The sequence below is a fragment of the Heptranchias perlo genome, unplaced genomic scaffold (genome assembly GCF_035084215.1).
Source record: "Heptranchias perlo isolate sHepPer1 unplaced genomic scaffold, sHepPer1.hap1 HAP1_SCAFFOLD_617, whole genome shotgun sequence".
NCBI classification, from domain to species: Eukaryota; Metazoa; Chordata; class Chondrichthyes; order Hexanchiformes; family Hexanchidae; genus Heptranchias; species Heptranchias perlo.
In genome coordinates, this window is record NW_027139641.1 from 105,001 (window position 1) to 127,904 (window position 22,904).

Consider the following 22,904-nt stretch of genomic DNA (forward strand, 5'->3'; position numbering starts at 1 on the left):
AGTGCGAGAGAGAGAGGGGGTGAGGGGGAGTGAGAGAGAGAGAGGGTGAGGGGTGAGGGGAGTGAGTGAGAGAGAGGGTGAGGGGGAGGAGAGAGAGAGAGAGAGGTGAGGGTAGTGAGAGAGAGAGAGACAGAGAGAGGGTGAGGGGGAGAGAGAGGGGGGATGAGGGGGAGTGTGAGAGAGAGAGAGGGTGAAAGAGAGAGAGAGGGGGGGAGAGAGAGTTAGAGGGGGTGAGGGGGAGTAAGAGAGAGAGAGAGAGGGGTGCGGGGGAGTGAGAATCAGAGAGAAGGTGAGGGGAGTGAGAGAGAGTGAGGGTGAGGAAAGTTTTTTTTATTCGTTCATGGGATGTGGGCGTCGCTGGCGAGGCCGGCATTTATTGCCCATCCCTAATTGCCCTTGAGAAGGTGGTGGTGAGCCGCCTTCTTGAACCGCTGCAGTCCGTGTGGTGACGGTTCTCCCACAGTGCTGTTAGGAAGGGAGTTCCAGGATTTTGACCCAGCGACGATGAAGGAACGGCGATATATTTCCAAGTCGGGATGGTGTGTGACTTGGAGGGGAACGTGCAGGTGGTGTTGTTCCCATGTACCTGCTGCTCTTGTCCTTCTAGGTGGTAGAGGTCGCGGGTTTGGGAGGTGCTGTCGAAGAAGCCTTGGCGAGTTGCTGCAGTGCATCCTGTGGATGGTACACACTGCAGCCACAGTGCGCCGGTGGTGAAGGGAGTGAATGTTTAGGGGGAGTGAGAGAGAGAGGGGGAGTGAGAGAGGGGGCTGAGGGTGAGTGAGAGTGAGAGAGAGAGGGTGAGGGGGAGTGAGAGAGGGGGCTGAGGGTGAGTGAGAGTGAGAGAGAGAGGGTGAAGGGGTGAGGGGGTGTGAGAGAGGGAGAGGGGGATGAGGGGAGTGAGAGGGAGAGGGGGGTGAGGGGTTGTGGAGAGAGAGAGAGGGGGTCAGTGAGTGAGGGAGTAAGAGAGGGAGGGGGCTGAGGGGGTGAGAGTGAGAGGAAGGTGGTGGGGGAGTGGGGGAGTGAGAGAGGGAGGGGGTGAGTGGGAGTGAGAGATAGAGGAGGTGAGGGAGTGAGGGAGTAAGAGAGGGAGGGGGCTGAGGGGGTGAGAGTGAGAGGGAGGTGGTGGGGGAGTGGGGGAGTGAGAGAGGGAGGGGGTGAGGGGGTGAGAGAGGGGGTGGGGGAGTGAGAGGGGGTGAGGGGGTGAGAGAGGGAGTGAGGTGGTGGGGGGTGAGAGGGAGGGGGGTGAGGAGTGAGGGAGTGAGAGAGGGGGTGAGGGTGAGAGAGGGAGGGGGGTGAGGGGGTGAGAGAGGGGGTGGGGAAGTGAGAGGGAGTGAGAGAGAAGGAAGGGGGGTGAGGGGTGAGGTAGAGAGCTGGGGGGTGAGGGAGTGGGAGGGGGAGGGTGAGGGGGTGAGGGAGGGTGAGGGGGTGAGGGGGTGAGGGAGTGAGGGAGGGTGAGGGGGTGAGGGAGTGAGGGGGTGAGGGAGTGGGAGGGGGTGAGGGAGTGAGAGGGGGTGAGGGAGTGAGAGGGGGTGAGGGAGTGAGAGGGGGTGAGAGAGTGGGAGGGAGGGAGTGAGGGAGTGGGAGGGGGTGAGGGAGGGTGAGGGGGTGAGGGAGTGAGAGGGGGTGAGGGAGTGAGAGGGGGTGAGGGAGTGAGGGAGGGTGAGGGGGTGAGGGAGGGTGAGGGGGTGAGGGAGTGAGAGGGAGGGAGGGAGAGGGGGTGAGGGAGTGGGAGGGGTGAGGGAGTGAGGGAGGGTGAGGGAGGGTGAGGGGGTGAGGGAGTGAGAGGGAGGGAGGGAGATGGGGTGAGGGAGTGGGAGGGGGTGAGGGAGTGAGAGGGGGTGAGGGAGTGAGAGGGGGTGAGGGAGTGGGAGGGGGTGAGGGAGTGAGAGGGAGTGAGGGAGGGTGAGGGGGTGAGGGAGGGTGAGGGGGTGAGGGAGTGGGAGGGGGTGAGGGAGTGAGAGGGGGTGAGGGAGTGGGAGGGGGTGAGGGAGTGAGAGGGAGTGAGGGAGGGTGAGGGGGTGAGGGAGGGTGAGGGGGTGAGGGAGTGGGAGGGGGTGAGGGAGTGAGAGGGGGTGAGGGAGTGGGAGGGGGTGAGGGAGTGAGAGGGGGTGAGGGAGGGTGAGGGGGTGAGGGAGTGGGAGGGGGTGAGGGAGTGAGAGGGGTGAGGGAGTGAGAGGGGTGAGGGAGTGAGAGGGGGTGAGGGAGTGAGAGGGGGTGAGGGAGTGAGAGGGGGTGAGGGAGGGTGAGGGGGTGAGGGAGTGGGAGGGGGTGAGGGAGTGAGAGGGGTGAGGGAGTGAGAGGGGGTGAGGTAGTGAGAGGGGTGAGGGAGTGAGAGGGGGTGAGGGAGTGAGAGGGGGTGAGGGAGTGAGAGGGGGTGAGGGAGTGAGAGGGGGTGAGGGGGTGAGGGAGTGAGAGGGGGTGAGGGAGTGAGAGGGGGTGAGGGGGTGAGGGAGTGAGAGGGGGTGAGGGAGTGAGAGGGGGTGAGGGAGTGAGAGGGGGTGAGGGAGTGAGAGGGGGTGAGGGAGTGAGGGAGTGAGCGGGGGTGAGGGAGTGAGAGGGGGTGAGGGAGTGAGAGGGGGCAGTGCTGCTCCTCCTGCTCCATGTTGCTGGTGGTATTTTGAAGAACCCGAGCTGTGTGCTCGGGGACCTGTCCTGCTCCCTCTCGACCTGATGTTACTGAGTGCGACCGGCTGCTTTGGGACAAACCAATGCTGAGTGAAGGAGTTCACTCCCTGATTTACGTATTGCGAAGGCCCGAATGCCCGTTTGAGGCGTGGACCTTGGATGCTGACTTTTTGCTTTTCCCAGTATGGAGGGCTCGGACTCCCGGCTGGTAATCGGTGTGTGTACTTCCTGCACGCCAGATTGGAGCCTGACAATCACACAATGATACAGCACAGGAGGAGGCCATGAAAGAGCTGTCCAATCAGACCCACTCCCCTGCTCTTTCCCCACAGCTCTGTAAATTTTTTCACCTATTTCTCCAACTCCCTTTTGAAGTTATTATTGAATCTGCTTCCACCGCCCTTTCAGGCAGTGAATTTCAGATCAGAACAACTCGCTGCGTAAAATATTCTCATCCCCTCCCTGGGTCTTTTGCCGATCACCTTAAATCCGTGTCCTCTGGTTACTGACCCTTCTGCCACTGGAAACAGTTTCTCCTTATTTACTCTGTCAAAACCCTTCATGATTTTAAACACCTCTGTTAAATCTCCTCTTAACATTCTCTGTTCTAAGGAGAACAACCCCAGCTTCTCCAGTCTCTCCACATAACTGAAGTCCCTCATCCCTGGAATCATTCCAGTAAATCTCTTCTGCACCCTCTCTAAGGCCTTCACATCTTTCCTAAAGTGCGGTGCCCAGAATTGGACACAATACTCCAGCTGAGGCCCAACCAGTGTTTTATGAAGGTTTAGCATAACTTCCTTGCTTTTGTACTTTATGTTTCCATTAATAAAGCCCAGGATCTGGTATACTTTCTTAACAGCCCTCTCAACCTGCTCTGCCACCTTCAAATATTTGTGTATATAGACCTCCAGTTCTCTGCACTCCCTTTAAAATTGTACAATTTAGTTTATATTGCCTCTCCTCATTCTGCTGTCTATAATTCTATGGTTGTCTATAGGCCTCCAAACAATAGCAGTAATGTAGGGGAGGGGATCAAACAGGAAATTAGAGATGCATGTAACAAGGGTACTGCAGTAATCATGGGTGACTTTAATCTACATATAGACTGGCCAAACCAAATTAACAATAATACTGTGGAGGATGAATTCCTGGAGTGTGTACGAGATGGTTTTTTAGACCAGTACGTTGAGGAGCCAACCAGGGAACAGGCTATCCTAGATTGGGTATTGTGCAATGAGAAGGGGTTAATTAATAATCTTGTTGTGCGGGGTCCTTTAGGGAAGAGTGACCATAACATGATAGAATTCTTCATTAAGATGGAAAGTGAAGTCGTCCAATCCAAAACTAGGGTCCTAAATCTAAACAAAGGAAACTATGAAGGTATGAGGAGTGAGTTGGCTCTGATAGATTGGGAAGCTTCATTAAAAGGCATGACGGTGGATGGGCAATGGCTGACATTTAAGGAACAAATGCATGAATTGCAACAATTATACATTCCTTTCTGGCTCAAAAACACAAAAGGAAAACTGCCCAACCATGGCTAACAAAAGAAATTAAGGATAATATTAGATCCAAACAGGAGTCATATAAAGTTGCCAGAAAAAGTAGCAAGCCTGAGGATTGGAAGCAGTTTAGAATTCAGCAAAAAAGGACCAAGAGATTGATTAAGAGGGGAAAAATAGAGTCTGAGAGTAAACTTGCAAGGAACATAAAAGTGGATTGTAAAAGCTTCTACAAGTATGTAAACAGAAAAAGATTAGTGAAGACAAATGTAGGTCCTTTACTGTCAGAAACGGGAGAATTTATACTGGGGAACAAGGAAATGGCAGAACAATTAAACAAATACTTTGGTTCTGTCTTCACGGAAGAGGACACAAATAACTTCCCAGAAATGCTAGGGAACCAAGGGACGAGTGAGAAGGAGGAATTAAAGGAAATTAGTATTAGTAAAAAAATAGTGCTGGAGAAATTAATGGGACTGAAAGCCGACAAATCCCCAGGACCTGATAATCTGCATCCCAGAGTACTAAAAGAGGTAGTCATGGAAATAGTGGATGCATTAGTTGTCATCTTCCAAAATTCTATAGACTCTGGAACAGTTCCTACAGATTGGAGGGTGGCAAATGTAACCCCACTATTTAAAAAAGGAGGGAGAGAGAAAACAGGGAATCACAGACCGGTTAGCCTAACATCAGTAGTGGGGAAAATGCTAGAGTCTATTATAAAAGATGTGATAACAGGACACTTAGAAAATATCAACAGGATTAGACAAAGTCAACATGGGTTTATGAAAGGGAAATCATGTTTGACAAACCTACTGGAGTTTTTTTGAGGATGTAACTGGTAGAATAGATAAGGGAGAACCAGTGGATGTGGTTTATTTGGATTTTCAGAAGGCCTTTGATAAAGTCCCACATAAGAGGTTAGTTTGCAAAATTAAAGCACATGGGATTGGGGGGAATATACTGGTATGGATTGAGAATTGGTTGACAGACAGGAAACAGAGAGTAGGAATAAATGGGTCTTTTTCGGGGTGTCAGGCAGCGACTAGTGGGGTACCCCAGGGATCAGTGCTTGGGCCCCAGCTATTCACAATATATATCAATGATTTGGATGAGGGAACCAAATGTAATATTTCCAAGTTTGCTGATGGCACAAAACTAGGTGGGATTGTGAGCTGTGAGGAGGATGCAAAGAGGCTTCAAGGTGATTTAGACAAGTTGAGTGAGTGGGCAAGAACATGGCAGATGCAGAATAATGTGGATAAATGTGAAGTTATCCACCTCGGAAGGAAAAACAGAAAGGCAGAGTATTATTTAAATGGTGATAGATTGGGAAATGTTGATGTACAAAGGGACCTGGGTGTCCTTGTACACCAGTCACTGAAAGCAAACATGCAGGTGCAGCAAGCAGTTAGGAAGGCAAATGGTATGTTGGCCTTCATTGCAAGAGGATTTGAGTACAGGAGCAAGGATGTCTTACTGCAGTTATACAGGGCCTTGGTGAGACCACACCTGGAGTATTGTGTGCAGTTTTGGTCTCCTTACCTAAGAAAGGATATACTTGCCATAGAGGGAGTGCAGCGAAGGTTCACCAGACTGATCCCTGGGATGGCAGGACTGTCGTATGAGGAGAGATTGGGTCGACTCGGCCTGTATTCACTCGAGTTTAGAAGAATGCGAGGGGCCTGTCAGTGCGGCAGGACGGTGTGCAGACAACACAGTGAACTGCTGAGAGTTTGGTAAGTGTGGGAGTTTAAGGGTTAATCTCTTTAAAATCTAGTGCATACTGCTTTCAACTGTTGAAGTTCAATTTTAAAGTTTCAATTTTTAAGTTTCTGTCAGGCTTCAGCAGAGAGAGCTGCTGTAGCAAGTTAATTGGTTCACTAGATTAAACTGGTACTTGAAGGTGGGGCAGGCCTGACTCATCTGAGTCTCAACTGTAGAAATACAGGGGCCTGTCAGTGCGACAGCACGGTGTGCGGACAACACAGTGTGAACTGAGAGTTTGGTAAGTGTGGGAGTTCGGTGAAGTGGGGGAAGGAGGTGCTGCTTTGCCTTGCTTTTCCGAACTTTCTCCACAGAGCGGCAGTGGACCTGAGAGTAGAAGACTGAGATTGGAGAATAAAAGCAGCAGCAGACCTGCAACAAGAGACAACTACTGTGCGACGTCACAGGTGAGGCAGGAGAGTCCGAGAGGTGAGCACAGGATAAAAGGAGAGACCTAGAGCGGGAGGAGAGTCTGAGAGTCCAAGGCAAGTCATGGCAGCACAGCTCGCACCCGTGATATGCTCCTCCTGCACTATGTGGGAAGTCATGGACACTACCAGTGTCCCTGGCGACCATGTGTGCAGGAAGTGTGTCCAGCTGCAGCTACTGGCTAACCCCGTTTCGGAGCTGGAGCTGCGGGTGGATTCACTGTGGAGCATCCGTGATGCTGAGATTATTGTGGATAGCACGTTCAGTGAGGTGGTCACACCCCAGGTAAAGATTACGCAGGCAGAAAGGAAATGGGTGACCGCCAGGCAGAGTAAAAGGACTAGGCAGGTAGAGCAGGAGTTCCCTGGGGCCATCTCCCTCTCAAACAGATATTCTGCTTTGGATACTGTTGGGGGAGATGGCTTATCAGGGGAAAGCAGCAAGAGCCAGGTTCGGGGCACCACGGGTGGCTCTGCTGCACAGGAGGGGAGGAAGAAGAGTGGCAGGGCTATAGTGATAGGGGATTCAATTGTAAGGGGAACAGATAGGCGTTTCTGCGGCCGCAAACGTGACTCCAGGATGGTATGTTGCCTCCCTGGTGCTAGGGTCAAGGATGTCACGGAGCGGCTGCAGGGCATTCTGGAGGGGGAGGGTGAACAGCCAGTAGTCGTGGTCCATATCGGTACCAACGACATAGGCAAAAAAAGGGATGAGGTCCTGCAAGGTGAATTTAGGGAGTTAGGAGATAAATTAAAAAGCAGGACCTCAAAGGTAGTGATCTCAGGATTACGACCAGTGCCACGTGCTAGTGAGTATAGGAACAGGAGAATAGACAGGATGAATGCGTGGCTGCAGGGATGGTGGAGGAGGGAGGGATTTAGATTCCTGGGACATTGGGACCGGTTCTGGGGAAGGTGGGACCTGTACAAGCGGGACGGGTTACACCCGAGCAGGACCGGGACCAATGTCCTCGCGGGGGTGTTTGCTAGTGCTGTTGGGGAAGGTATAAACTAGAGTGGCAGGGGGATGGGTACCTGAGCGGGGAGTCAGAAGGGAGTAAAGATGAGAGCAGCAAGAGAGACCAGGGATCAAGACCAGGGGAAATCTACAATACAATAGAGCAGCAGAAAGAAAGTGTACTTTAGGCACTACAGATAAAATAAAAACTAGAAGGCATAAGGCGATTAACCCAGCATCAAAGCTGAAGGTCAGGCTCGGGTGTGTGGCCCAACTAAGAGTTCTATATACAAATGCACGGAGTATAAGGAATAAATTAAATGAACTACAGGTTCAAATTCAAATTGGAGGGTAAGACATGATAGCTATTACTGAGACATGGCTACAGGATGGTCAGGATTGGGAACTACAGGAGAGATAGGGAAAATGGAAGAGGGGGAGGAGTAGCCTTAATGATTAGAGATGAAATCACTTCAATGATAAAGGAGGATATAACGAGAGGTAAGCAGCCAACAGAGACCTTATGGGTTGAATTAAGAAACAGGAAAGGATCTAAGACTATAGTGGGAGTTGTGTGCAGGACCCCTGGCATTAGCTCTGAAGTGCTCGATTGTATAAATGCAGAGATTAGACAAGCGTGTAAGAAAGGCATAGTGGTCTTAATGGGGGACTTTAACCTTCACATAGATTGGGAAAAGCAGACTAGCAACTGTCAGAAAGGTAGTGAATTTCTTGAGTGTGTCCGGGATAATTTTCTACAGCAGTATGTCCTCGAGGCAACAAGGGGGCAAGCCATACTAGATTTAGTAATGAGTAATGAACCAGATTTAGTTAACGGCTTAACTGTGTGTGAACATCTATCCAATAGTGATCATAACATGATCGAGTTCAATGTAGTGTTTCAAAGGGAAAAAAGTGAGTCAGCTGCTAAGATTCTCGACTTGGGCAAGGCCGACTTCAATGGGATGAGACAGAGACTGTCCACAGTAAACTGGGCAAATCTGTTAATGGGTAAAACGACTGATGATCAGTGGGAAATGTTTAAAGAAACATTTAACGTGATACAGAATCGGTTTATACCCCTGAGGGGCAAGAACTCTACTTGCCAAAAAAAACAGCCATGGACAACGAAAGAGGTAAGGGACAGTATAAGACATAAGGAAAGGGCATACAAAAAGGCAAAAAATGGCACAGATCCTGGCGAATGACAAAAAGGCAAAAAATGGCACAGATCCTGGCGAATGGGAAAGATACAAAGATCAACAAAGGGTCACAAAACAGATAGTAAGAGCTACAAAAAGAGAGTATGAAAAGAAACTTGCAAGGGATATCAAAACCAATACGAAGAACTTTTATAGTTACATTAGGAAAAAGAGGGTGGTCAGGAGCAGTGTTGGCCCCTTAAAAACTGAAAGTGGGGATACTGTCATTGACAATGGGGAAATGGCGGACATGTTGAACAATTACTTTGCGTCAGTATTTACAGTAGAAAAAGAGGATAGCATGCCAGAAATCCCAAGAAAATTAATATTGAATCGGGGACAGGGACTCGATAAAATTAACATAAGTAAAGCAACAGTAATGAAGAAAATAATAGCACTAAAGAGTGACAAATCCCCAGGACCAGATGGTTTCCATCCCAGGGCTTTAAAGGAAGTAGGTGAGCACATTGCAGATGCCCGAACTATAATCTTTCAAAGTTCTCTAGATTCAGGAACTGTCCCTCTAGATTGGAAAATTGCACATGTCACTCCGCTTTTTAAGAAAGGAGAGAGAGGGAAACCGGGGAATTATAGACCAGTTAGTCTAACATCTGTTGTGGGGAAAATGCTGGAGTCTATAATTAAGGCTAGGGTGACTGAACACCTCGAGAATTTTCAGTTAATCAGAGAGAGCCAGCATAGATTTGTGAAAGGTAGGTCGTGCCTGACAAACCTGATTGAATTTTTTGAAGAGGTGACTAAAGTAGTGGTCAGGGGAATGTCAATGGATGTTATTTATATGGACTTCCAGAAGGCATTTGATAAGATCTCACATAAGAGACTGTTAGCTAAGATAGAAGCCCATGGAATCGAGGGAAAAGTACGGACTTGGTTGGGAAGCTGGCTGAGCGAAAGGCGACAGAGAGTAGGGATAATGGGAAGGTACTCACATTGGCAGGATGTGACTAGTGGAGTCCCGCAGGGATCTGTCTTGGGGCCTCAATTATTCACAATATTTATTAACGACTTAGATGAAGGCAAAGAAAGTCTCATATCAAAGTTTGCCGATGACACAAAGATTGGTGGCATTGTAAGCAGTGTAGATGAAAACATATAATTACAAAGGGATATTGATAGATTAGGTGAATGGGCAAAACTGTGGCAAATGGAATTCAATGTAGACAAATGTGAGGTCATCCACTTTGGATCAAAAAGGATAGAACAGGGTACTTTCTAAATGGTAAAAAGTTAAAACAGTGGATGTCCAAAGGGACTTAATGGTTCAGGTACATAGATCATTGAAGTGTCATGAACAGGTGCAGAAAATAATCAAGAAGGCAAATGGAATGCTGGTCTTTTTATCTAGAGGACTGGAGTACAAGGGGGCAGAAGTTATGCTGCAGCTATACAAAACCCTGGTTAGACCGCACCTGGAGTACTGTGAGCAGTTCTGGGCACCGCACCTTCAGAAGGACATATTGGCCTTGGAGGGAGTGCAGCGTAGGTTTACTAGAATGATACCCGGACTTCAAGGGTTAAGTTACGAGGAGAGATTACACAAATTGGGGTTGTATTCTCTGGAGTTTCGAAGGTTATGGGGTGATCTGATTGAAGTTTATAAGATATTAAGGGGAACGGATAGGGTGGATAGAGAGAAACTATTTCCGTTGGTTGGGGATTCTAGGAGTAGGGGGCACAGTCTAAAAATGAGAGCCAGACCTTTCAGGAGCGAGATTAGAAAACATTTCTACACACAAAGGGTGGTAGAAGTTTGGAACTCTCTTCCGCAAACGGCAATTGATACTAGCTCAATTGCTAAATTTAAATCTGAGATAGATAGTTTTTTATCAACCAAATGTATTAAGGGATATGGGCCAAAGGCAGGTATATGGAGTTAGATCACAGATCAGCCATGATCTTATCAAATGGCGGAGCAGGCACGAGGGGCTGAATGGCCTACTCCTGTTCTTATATTCCTATGTTCCTATCTCGTTGAAACATATAAAATTCTGACAGGGCTAGACAGACTGGATGCAGGGAGGATGTTTCCCCTGGCTGGGGGGGTCCAGAACGAGGGGTCACAGTCTCAGGATATGGGGTAGGACATTTAGGACTGAGATGAGGAGAAATTTCTTCACTCAGAGGGAGGTGAACCTGTGGAATTCTCTACCACAGAAGGCTGTGGAGGCCAAGTCACTGAATATATTTAAGAAGGAGCTAGATAGATTTCTAGACACAAAAGGCATCAAGGGGTATGGGGAGAGAGCGGGAATATGGTATTGAGATAGAGGATCAGCCATGATCATATTGAATGGGGGAGCAGGATCGAAGGGCCGAATGGCCTACTCCTGCTCCTATTTTCTTTGTTTCTATGTTTCCTACCAAAATATATCAGTTCACATTTCTCTATGTTAAATTCCATCTGCCATGTGTCTGCCCATTTCACCAGTCTGTCTCTGTCCTCCTGAAGTCTGTTACTATCCCTCACATTCTTTACGATATTCCACAGCCTATTTCGTGCCCAAAATATGAGCGCGGCTCCATTGAATTTCTAGGCCCGTGTGTCTGTCGTCACCAGAATCCAGTGACTGCAGGGAGAGGGAGAAATGGCTCCCAGTGAATGTGAAAAGATGTTTCGAGCCCATTCCTGAGATCGGGGCCCATTTCTGCCCCAGTTATGCTTTGCTGTTTGTTCCAAACCTCGGTTCAGCTTTGCTTTGATGTAAAATCCCTAAAATACCGATGGAGGTTTCATAAACTGTGTGAGTTTCACACCCACTGTGCTGGTCTTGGAAGGTTCTGTTCATCCTTAGTCGCCAACCATTGACCAACCCTGAGAAGCTGGCAGATATAAAGTGGCGCTCTATCACTGAACAATGTGCTTCTGTATGTGGACAACAAAAGCTGACTCCGAGCTCCCAAACTCACTGGTGTTGGACAAAGCCTCAGTGATTGTTAATTAGCTCGCCCCCTATCTCCTTATACAACGCTGTGTGCAGACAACACTGTCCTCACATCATTCACTGACACTGCTCTCCAGCTTTCACACATGGCCTCAGTTCCCAGAATGTACAATGAAAGTGCACTTGCGGAACACTGCCAGCAACACATCAATGGACTGATCCATGATTCTGGAGAGAAACTCCCTCAATACTGCCAAATGGACACAACAAAAAACACACGGTCAGCTTTCTCCAAAACTTCAACTAGCCTTTTGCTGAGACAGAACCTGATTTAATCGCATAAAGCATCAGGGACAGTTAATGCGCACAAGAAGATGCAGCATGTCCGTCTGACTCGCAACCACACCTGGGCAATACCAGAACAGTGGATCATAGGAACAATCCATCGATGGGGGAACGGAACAATCCATCGATGAGGGAACGGAACGATCAATCGATGAGGGAACGGAACGATCGATCGATGAGGGAACGGAACGATCGATCGATGAGGGAACGGAACGATCGATCGATGAGGGAACGGAACGATCGATCGATGGGGGAACGGAACGATCGATCGATGAGGGAACGGAACGATCGATCGATGAGGGAACGGAACGATCGATCGATGAGGGAACGGAACGATCGATCGATGAGGGAACGGAACGATCGATCGATGAGGGAACGGAACGATCGATCGATGAGGGAACGGAACGATCGATCGATGAGGGAACGGAACGATCGATCGATGAGGGAACGGAACAATCCATCGATGAGGGAACGGAACGATCGATTGATGAGGGAACGGAACGATCGATCGATGAGGGAACGGAACAATCCATCAATGAGGGAACGGAACGATCGATCGATGAGGGAACGGAACGATCGATCGATGAGGGAACAGAACGATCGATCGATGAGGGAACGGAACAATCCATCGATGGGGGAACGGAACGATCGATCGATGAGGGAACGGAACGATCGATCGATGAGGGAACGGAACAATCCATCGATGGGGGAACGGAACGATCGATCGATGAGGGAACGGAACGATCGATCGATGAGGGAACGGAACAATCCATCGATGAGGGAACGGAACGATCGATCGATGAGGGAACGGAACGATCGATCGATGAGGGAACAGAACGATCGATCGATGAGGGAACGGAACAATCCATCGATGGGGGAACGGAACGATCGATCGATGAGGGAACGGAACGATCGATCGATGAGGGAACGGAACAATCCATCGATGGGGGAACGGAACGATCGATCGATAGGGGAACGGAACGATCGATCGATGAGGGAACGGAATGATCGATCGATGAGGGAACGGAACGATCGATCGATGAGGGAACGGAACGATCGATCGATGAGGGAACGGAACGATCGATCGATGAGGGAACGGAACGATCGATCGATGGGGGAACGGAACGATCGATCGATAGGGGAACGGAACGATCGATCGATGAGGGAACGGAACGATCGATCGATGAGGGAACGGAACGATCGATCGATGAGGGAACGGAACGATCGATCGATGAGGGAACGGAACGATCGATCGATGGGGGAACGGAACGATCGATCGATGAGGGAACGGAACAATCCATCGATGGGGGAACGGAACGATCGATCGATAGGGGAACGGAACGATCGATCGATGAGGGAACGGAACGATCGATCGATGAGGGAACGGAACGATCGATCGATGAGGGAACGGAACGATCGATCGATGAGGGAACGGAACGATCGATCGATGAGGGAACGGAACGATCGATCGATGAGGGAACGGAACAATCCATCGATGGGGGAACGGAACGATCGATCGATGAGGGAACGGAACGATCGATCGATGAGGGAACGGAACGATCGATCGATGAGGGAACGGAACGATCGATCGATGAGGGAACGGAACGATCGATCGATGAGGGAACGGAACGATCGATCGATGAGGGAACGGAACGATCGATCGATGAGGGAACGGAACAATCCATCGATGGGGGAACGGAACGATCGATCGATGAGGGAACGGAACGATCGATCGATGAGGGAACGGAACGATCGATCGATGAGGGAACGGAACGATCGATCGATGAGGGAACGGAACGATCGATCGATGAGGGAACGGAACGATCGATCGATGAGGGAACGGAACGATCGATCGATAGGGGAACGGAACGATCGATCGATGAGGGAACGGAACGATCGATCGATGAGGGAACGGAACGATCGATCGATAGGGGAACGGAACGATCGATCGATGAGGGAACGGAACGATCGATCGATGAGGGAACGGAACGATCGATCGATGAGGGAACGGAACGATCGATCGATGAGGGAACGGAACGATCGATCGATGAGGGAACGGAACGATCGATCGATGAGGGAACGGAACGATCGATCGATGAGGGAACGGAACGATCGATCGATGAGGGAACGGAACGATCGATCGATAGGGGAACGGAACGATCGATCGATGAGGGAACGGAACGATCGATCGATGAGGGAACGGAACGATCGATCGATGAGGGAACGGAACGATCGATCGATGAGGGAACGGAACGATCGATCGATGAGGGAACGGAACGATCGATCGATGAGGGAACGGAACGATCGATCGATGAGGGAACGGAACGATCGATCGATGAGGGAACGGAACGATCGATCGATGAGGGAACGGAACGATCGATCGATGAGGGAACGGAGCAATCCATCGATGGGGGAACGGAACGATCGATCGATGAGGGAACGGAACGATCAATCGATGAGGGAACGGAACGATCGATCGATGAGGGAACGGAACGATCCATCGATGAGGGAACGGAACGATCGATCGATGAGGGAACGGAACGATCGATCGATGAGGGAACGGAACGATCGATCGATAGGGGAACAGAACGATCATTCGATGAGGGAACGGAACAATCCATCGATGAGGGAACGGAACGATCGATCGATGAGGGAACGGAACGATCGATCGATGAGGGAACGGAACAATCCATCGATGAGGGAACGGAACGATCGATCGATGGGGGAACGGAACGATCGATCGATGAGGGAACGGAACGATCGATCGATGAGGGAACGGAACGATCGATCGATGAGGGAACGGAACGTTCGATCGATGGGGGAACGGAACGATCGATCGATGGGGGAACGGAACGATCGATCGATGAGGGAACGGAACGATCGATCGATGAGGGAACGGAACGATCGATCGATGAGGGAACGGAACGATCGATCGATGAGGGAACGGAACGATCGATCGATGAGGGAACGGAACGATCGATCGATGGGGGAACGGAACGATCGATCGATGGGGGAACGGAACGATCGATCGATGAGGGAACGGAACGATCGATCGATGAGGGAACGGAACGATCGATCGATGAGGGAACGGAACGATCGATCGATGAGGGAACGGAACGATCGATCGATGAGGGAACGGAACGATCGATCGATGAGGGAACGGAACGATCGATCGATGAGGGAACGGAACGATCGATCGATGAGGGAACGGAACGATCGATCGATGAGGGAACGGAACGATCGATCAATGAGGGAACGGAACGATCGATCGATGAGGGAACGGAACGATCGATCGATGAGGGAACAGAACGATCGATCGATGAGGGAACAGAACAATCCACAGGTTCACCTCCCGGAAATGTTAGGGAACTGAGGGTCTAGTGACAGGGAGGAACTGAAGGAAACCAGTATTAGTAAAAAAAATAGTGCCAGGGAAATTAATGGGGCTAAAGGCTGACAAATCCCCAGGGCCTGATAATCTACATCCCAGAGTACTAAAGGAAGTGGCCCTGGAAATAGTGGATGCATTGGTGATCATCTTCCAAAATTCTATAGACTCTGGAACAGTTCCTACAGATTGGAGGGTGGCAAATGTAACCCCACTATTTAAAAAAGGAGGGAGAGAAAAAACAGGGAATTACAGACCAGTTAGCCTAACATCAGTGGTGGGGAAAATGCTCGACTCTATTTTAAAAGATGTGATAGCAGAACACTTGGAGGGCATTAACGGGATTGGACAAAGTCAGCATGGGTTTATGAAAGGGAAATCATGCTTAACAAATCTACTGGAGTTTTTTGAGGATGTAACTAGTAGAATAGATAGGGGAGAACCAGTGGATGTGGTGTATTTGGATTTTCAGAAGGCCTTTGATAAGGTCCCACACAAGAGGTTAGTGTGCAAAATTAAAGCACATGGGATTGGGGGGAATATACTGGCATGGATTGAGAATTGGTTGACAGACAGGAAACAGAGAGTAGGAATAAATGGGTCTTTTTCGGGGTGGCAGGCAGTGACTAGTGGGGTACCGCAGGGATCAGTGCTTGGGCCCCAGCTATTCACAATATATATCAATGATTTGGATGAGGGAACTAAACGTAACATTTCCAAGTTTGCAGATGACACAAAGCTGGGGTGGAATGTGAGCTGTGAGGAGGATGCAAAGAGGCTCCAATGTGATTTAGACAAGTTGGGTGAGTGGGCAAGAACATGGCAGATGCAGTATAACATGGATAAATGTGAGGTTATCCACTTTGGTTGTAAAAACAGAAAGGCAGATTATTATCTGAATGGTGATAGATTGGGAAAAGGGGAGGTGCAACGAGACCTGGGTGTCCTTGTACACCAGTCGCTGAAAGCGAGCATTCAGGTGCAGCAAGCAGTTAGGAAGGTGAATGGTATGTTGGCCTTCATTGCAAGAGGATTTGAGTACAGGAGCAGGGATGTCTTACTGCAGTTATACAGGGCCTTGGTGAGACCACATCTGGAGTATTGTGTGCAGTTTTGGTCTCCTTATCTGAGGAAGAATGTCCTTGCCATGGAGGGAGTGCAACGAAGGTTTACCAGACTGATTCGTGGGATGGCAGGACTGACGTATGAGGAGAGATTGGGTTGACTCGGCCTCTCATCACAAGAGATTAGAAGAATGAGAGGTGATCTCATCGAAACATATAAAATTCTAACAGGACGAGACAGACTAGATGCAGGGAGGATGTTTCCGATGGCTGGGGAGTCCAGAACCAGGGGTCACAGTCTCAGGATACGGGGTATGCCATTTAGAATCGAGATGAGGAGAAATTTCTTCACTCAGAGGGTGGTGAACCTGTGGAATTCTCTACCACAGAAGGCTGTGGAGGCCAAGTTATTAGATGTATTCAAGAAGGAGATAGATATATTTCTTAATGCTAAAGGGATCAAGGGATATGGGGAAAAAGCAGGAACAGGGTACTGAGTTAGACGATCAGCCATGATCATTTTGAATGGCAGAGCAGTCCGGAAGGGCCGAATGGCCTACTCTTGCTCCTATTTTCTATGTTTCGATGTCAGCCTTTTAGAAACATATAAATAGTAAAAGCATCGTCAAAGGAAGGTGGGACTGATTTGGGTCAAAAAAGGAGATCTTCTTGTGGAGGCAGAGGGAATGGCTGAGGTTCTGAATGAATAGGAACATAGGAACAGGAGTAGGCCATTCAGCCCCTCGTGCCTGCTCCGCCATTTGATAAGATCATGGCTGATCTGTGATCTAACTCCATATACCTGCCTTTGGCCCATATCCCTTAATACCTTTGGTTGCCAAAAAGCTATCTATCTCAGATTTAAATTTAGCAATTGAGCTCGTATCAACTGCCGTTTGCGGAAGAGAGTTCCAAACTTCTACCACCCTTTGTGTGTAGAAATGTTTTCTAATCTCACTCCTGAAAGGTCTGGCTCTAATTTTTAGACTGTGCCCCCTACTCCTAGAATCCCCAACCAGCGGAAATAGTTTCTCTCTATCCACCCTATCTGTTCCCCTTAATATCTTATAAACTTCGATCAGATCACCCCTTAACCTTCGAAACTCCAGAGAATACAACCCCAATTTGTGTAATCTCTCCTCGTAACTTAACCCTTGAAGTCCGGGTATCATTCTAGTAAACCTACGCTGCACTCCCTCCAAGGCCAATATGTCCTTCCGAAGGTGCGGTGCCCAGAACTGCTCACAGTACTCCAGGTGCGGTCTAACCAGGGTTTTGTATAGCTGCAGCATAACTTCTGCCCCCTTGTCAATGACAATATCCCCACTTTCAGTTTTTAAGGGGCCAACACTGCTCCTGACCACCCTCTTTTTCCTAATATAACGATAAAAGTTCTCCGTATTGGTTTTGATATACCTTGCGAGTTGCTTTTCATACTCTCTTTTTGTAGCTCTTACTATCTGTTCTGTGACCCTTTGTTGATCTTTGTATCTTTCCCATTCACCAGGATCTGTGCCATTTTTTGCCTTTTTGTATGCCCTTTCCTTATGCCTTATATTGTCCCTTACCTCTTTAATTGTCCATGGCTGTTTTTTTGGCAAGTAGAGTTCTTGCCCCTCAGGGGTATAAACTGATTCTGTATCACGTTAAATGTTTCTTTAATCATTTCCCACTGATCATCAGTCGTTTTACCCATTAACAGATTTGCCCAGTTTACTGTGGACAGTCTCTGTCTCATCCCATTGAAGTCGGCCTTGCCCAAGTCTAGAATCTTAGCAGCTGATTCACTTTTTTCCCTTTCAAACACTACATTGAACTCGATCATGTTATGATCACTATTGGATAGATGTTCACACACAGTTAAGCCGTTAACTAAATCTGGTTCATTACTCATTACTAAATCTAGTATGGCTTGCCCCCTTGTTGCCTCGAGGACATACTGCTGTAGAAAACTATCCCGGACACACTCAAGAAATTCACTACCTTTCTGACAGTTGCTAGTCTGCTTTTCCCAATCTATGTGAAGGTTAAAGTCCCCCATTAAGACCACTATGCCTTTCTTACACGCTTGTCTAATCTCTGCATTTATACAATCGAGCACTTCAGAGCTGCTGCCAGGGCTCCGATACACAACTCCCACTATAGTCTTAGATCCTTTCCTATTTCTCAATTCAACCCATAAGGTCTCTGTTGGCTGCTTACCTCTCGTTATATCCCCCTTTATCATTGAAGTGATTTCATCTCTAATCATTAAGGCTACTCCTCCCCCTCTTCCATTTTCCCGATCTCTCCTGTAGACCTTATAACCCGGTATATTTAGTTCCCAATCCTGACCATCCTGCAGCCATGTGGAGCGAGGTGGAGAGGGGAGAGGGGGCGAGGCGGGGAGGGAGCGAGGCGGGGAGGTGGAGAGGGGGGCGAGGTGGGGAGGGGGGAGGGGGAGAGGGGACGACGCAGGGAGTGGGCGAGGCGGGGAGGTGGAGAGGGGGGCGAGGTGGGGAGAGGGAGGGGGAGAGGGGGCGAGGCGGCGAGCTGGAGAGGGGAGAGGGGAGAGGCGGGGAGGTGGAGAGGGGAGAGGGGAGAGGGGACAGGGAGGTGGAGAGGGGACGAGGTGGGGATGTGGAGAGGGGGGCGAGGTGGGGAGAGGTAGGGGGAGAGGGGGCGAGGCGGCGAGCTGGAGAGGGGAGAGGGGACAGTGGGCGAGGCGGGGAGGTGGAGAGGGGAGAGGGGAGAAGGGGACAGGGAGGTGGAGAGGGGACGAGGTGGGAAGGTGGAGAGGGGGGCGAGGTGGGGATGGGGAGGGGGAGAGGGGGCGACGCGGGGTGAGGGAGGGGGAGGGGGGCGAGTTGGCGAGGTGGGGAGAGGGAGTTGGAGAGGGGGGCGAGGCAGGGAGGTGGAGAGGGGGGCGAGGTGGGGAGGGGGAGGGGGGAGAGGGGGCGAGGTGGGGAGGGGGGCGAGGCAGGGAGAGGGAGGGGGAGAGGGGAGAGGGGGAAGAGGGGGGCGATGCGGGGGAGAGGAGGTGGAGAGGGGGCGAGGCAGGGGAGAGGGAGGGGGAGAGGGGAGAGGGAGGGGAGAGAGGGGGAGAGGGGGCGAGGTGGAGAGGGGAGAGGGGAGAGGGGAGAGGGCGCGAGTGGAGAGGGGAGAGGGGAGAGGGGGAGAGGGGGCGAGGTGGAGAGGGGAGAGGGGAGAGGGGGAGGTGGAGAGGGGGAGGGGGAGAGGGGGCGAGGTGGAGAGGGGAGAGGGGAGAGGGGAAGAGGGGGGCGAGGGGCGAGGTGGAGAGGGAGGGGAGAGGGGGAGAGGGGGCGAGGTGGAGAGGGGAGAGGGGAGAGGGGGAGGTGGAGGGAGGGGGAGGGGGAGAGGGGGCGAGGTGGAGAGGGGAGAGGGGAGAGGGGAAGAGGGGGGCGAGGGGGGCGAGGTGGAGAGGGGAGAGGGGGAGGGGAAGAGGGGGGGCGAGGGGGCGAGGTGGAGAGGGGAGAGCGGAGAGGGGAAGAGGGGGCGAGGGGGCGAGGTGGAGAGGGGAGAGGGGGAGGGGGAGAGGGGGGGCGAGGCGGGGGAGGTGGAGAGGGGAGAGGGGGGCGAGGGGCCGAGGTGGAGAGGGGAGGGGGAGAGGGGGAGAGGTGGAGAGGGGGCGATGCGGGGAGGTGGAGACGAGGAGGGGGAGAGGGGGGCGAGGTGGAGAGGGGGAGGTGGAGAGGGGAGAGGGGGAGAGGGGGCGAGGTGGAGAGGGGAGGTGGAGAGGGAGAGGGGGGAGAGGGGGCGAAGTGGAGAGGGGAGGTGGAGAGGGGAGGGGGAGAGGGGGAGAGGGGCGAGGTGGAGAGGGGGAGAAGGGAGAGGGGAGAGGGGGGCGAGGTGGAGAGGGGGCGATGCGGGGAGGTGGAGAGGGGGAGTTGGAGAGGGGGGGCAAGGTGGGGAGAGGGAGGGGGGAGAGGGGAGAGGGGAGAGGGGGAGAGGTGGGGGAGAGGGAGGGGGAGAGGGGGCGAGGTGGGGGAGGAGGGAGGGGGAGAGGGGGAGGGGAGAGGGAAGATGGGAGAGGGGGAGAGGTTTCGGTCCTCCTGATGCACTGCCTGTGCTCACAAACAAGTTGGACTCTGAGCGAGTGGAATCCCTTTTAATGGTAAAGATGCCAGAGGGTGTGGTCTGTGGCACCTTGCTCCCTTGGGCAGTCTGCCATGTGATCTCTTGTCCTGTCCATGGGGAAGGAGATGTCACCTGAAAGGAGCCTGTAGCATTAAGGTTCAGGGCCACGGTGACCGTGAGAGCCACAGGAGTGATTGTCAAACAAAATTGGACACCGAGCCCCGTGCCCGAGAGCAAGGCCCAAGTCGTGAGTGCAGCGGGCGACAGAGCTCGGTGACAGTCTCCTTGGTGAAGTTAAGGTGCCTCAGGCACTGCCCCTTGGTCAAGGTGATGCAGCACAGGTGCTCCCTGAAGCCCCACTGTGGGTCCAGCCTCCTGCGCACTGCCCTCCTCCTCCCTCCTGTCCCAGTGACTCCTGCTCTCTCCTGTCATCCTTGCTGCTCCCTCTTGCCCTCCAGTCCTGACAGCAGCCCCTTCAGACCACCCGTAACAACTGTCAAACTATCTGTGAGGCAGCCAACAACAACAGCAAAAGAGCAACCGCAGCAAAGCCTCTCCCCGCTTAGACAAACTGACCTTTCCAGAGTGGTAAAACAGCCCAAGATACGCCCAGAAATTAACCAGCAATGATTTGGTAAGTTCGGATTGATCCTTTTAACTAGCGCTGGTGAGGGGGACGGTCTACAGGTCAGTGCCGTGAGTTGCTGGGCAGAATCAGCACCGGTCACTGAGACAGACCACAATCGGAAACCAATCCCACAATGAGCATCGGTCCCTGATTTGAATAACCTCCTCCACCCGTTACACAATTCCACCAAGGGCTCCTCACAGTTACACACTGACCTTTACCAATATGGGCCGCACGCTCCAGTCTCATTAATCTGTGCGCGATTCTTGCCATATTGGAAGCTTAGGAAGCCTTTCTGCAATTGTACAGGGCATTGGTGAGACCTCACCTGGAGTACTGTGTACAGTTTTGGTCTCCTTATCTAAGGAAGGATATACTTGCCTTAGAGGCGGTGCAACGAAGGTTCACTAGATTGATTCCTGGGATGAGAGGGTTGTCCTATGAGGAGAGATTGAGTAGAATGGGCCTATACTCTCTGGAGTTTAGAAGAATGAGAGGTGATCTCATTGAAACATATAAGATTCTGAGGGGGTTTGACAGGGTAGATGCTGAGAGGCTGTTTCCCCTGGCTGGAGAGTCTAGAACTAGGGGGCATAGTCTCAGGATAAGGGGTCGGCCATTTAGGACGGAAATGAGGAGAAATTTCTTCACTCAGAGGGTTGTGAATCTTTGGAATTCTCTCCCCCAGAGGGCTGTGGATGCTGAATCATTGAATATATTCAAGACTGAGATTGATAGATTTTTGGACTCTCGGGGAATCAAGGGAATGGGGATCGGGCGGGAAAGTGGAGTTGAGGTCGAAGATCAGCCATGATCTGATTGAATGGTGGAGCAGGCTTGAGGGGCCGAATGGCCTACTCCTGCTCCTATTTCTTATGTTCTTATGTTTAGCGCCCAAGAAACCGAATTTCTGGGCCTTAGTGTTTACTCTCCATCGACAAACTTTAAGTGAGAACCTTACCTCAACTTTACTCCGACTTTTCACTCTTCTCTCCTCCGTTCCTGTAAGACAAGAAGCAAATCATTTTGAGCATGGATTACAATCAATCGGCATCAGACTTAGAAATGGACCAGCACATCTTGTGAGGGAAATAGAGGGAGCTTTACTCTGTATCTAACCCTGCACCTGACCCTGGGAGTGTTTGATGGGACAGTGTAGAGGGAGCTTTACTCTGTATCTAACCCTGTACCTGCCCTGGGAGTGTTTGATGGGACAATGTAGAGGGAGCTTTACTCTGTATCTAACCCTGTACCTGCCCTGGGAGTGTTTGATGGGACAGTGTAGAGGGAGCTTTACTCTGTCTCTAACCCTGTACCTGCCCTGGGAGTGTTTGATGGGACAGTGTAGAGGGAGCTTTACTCTGTATCTAACCCTGTACCTGCCCTGGGAGTGTTTGATGGGACAGTGTAGAGGGAGCTTTACTCTGTATCTAACCCTGTACCTGCCCTGGGAGTGTTTGATGGGACAGTGTAGAGGGAGCTTTACTCTGTATCTAACCCTGCACCTGACCCTGGGAGTGTTTGATGGGACAGTGTAGAGGGAGCTTTACTCTGTATCTAACCCTGTACCTGCCCTGGGAGTGTTTGATGGGACAGTGTAGAGGGAGCTTTACTCTGTATCTAACCCTGTACCTGCCCTGGGAGTGTTTGACGGGACAGTGTAGAGGGAGCTTTACTCTGTATCTAACCCTGTACCTGCCCTGGGAGTGTTTGATGGGACAGTGTAGAGGGAGCTTTACTCTGTATCTAACCCGTGCTGTACCTGCCCTGGGAGTGTTTGATTGGATGGGGCATTAGTGGCTTTTTGCTTGTTTGTTGTTTGGTGGGGTGGGCCATTGGTCAGTTTGGGTATTGGTGGGGTGGGCCATTGGTCAGTTTGGGTATTGATGGGGTGGGCCATTGGTCAGTTTGGGTATTGGTGGGTTGGGCCATTGGTCAGTTTGGTATTGGTGGGGTGGGCCATTGGTCAGTTTGGGTATTTGGTGGGGTGGGCCATTGGTCAGTTTGGGTATTA

The 22,904-nt window shown here is 51.0% G+C and overlaps 1 protein-coding gene across 1 annotated transcript in view; it reads right to left on the minus strand.

Annotated features, from left to right (window-relative positions):
- LOC137317426 (microtubule-actin cross-linking factor 1-like) overlaps window positions 1-21,892 on the minus strand; it is a gene marked incomplete at both ends in the record, with an annotated part of 63,564 nt that extends 41,672 nt beyond the window's left edge. Inside the window, one exon of the mRNA XM_067980766.1 lies at window positions 21,852-21,892. Within this exon, the coding sequence (XP_067836867.1) occupies window positions 21,852-21,892 (41 nt within the window). The remainder of the gene's footprint in view (window positions 1-21,851) is intronic.
- Between the last annotated feature and the right edge of the window lie 1,012 nt (window positions 21,893-22,904).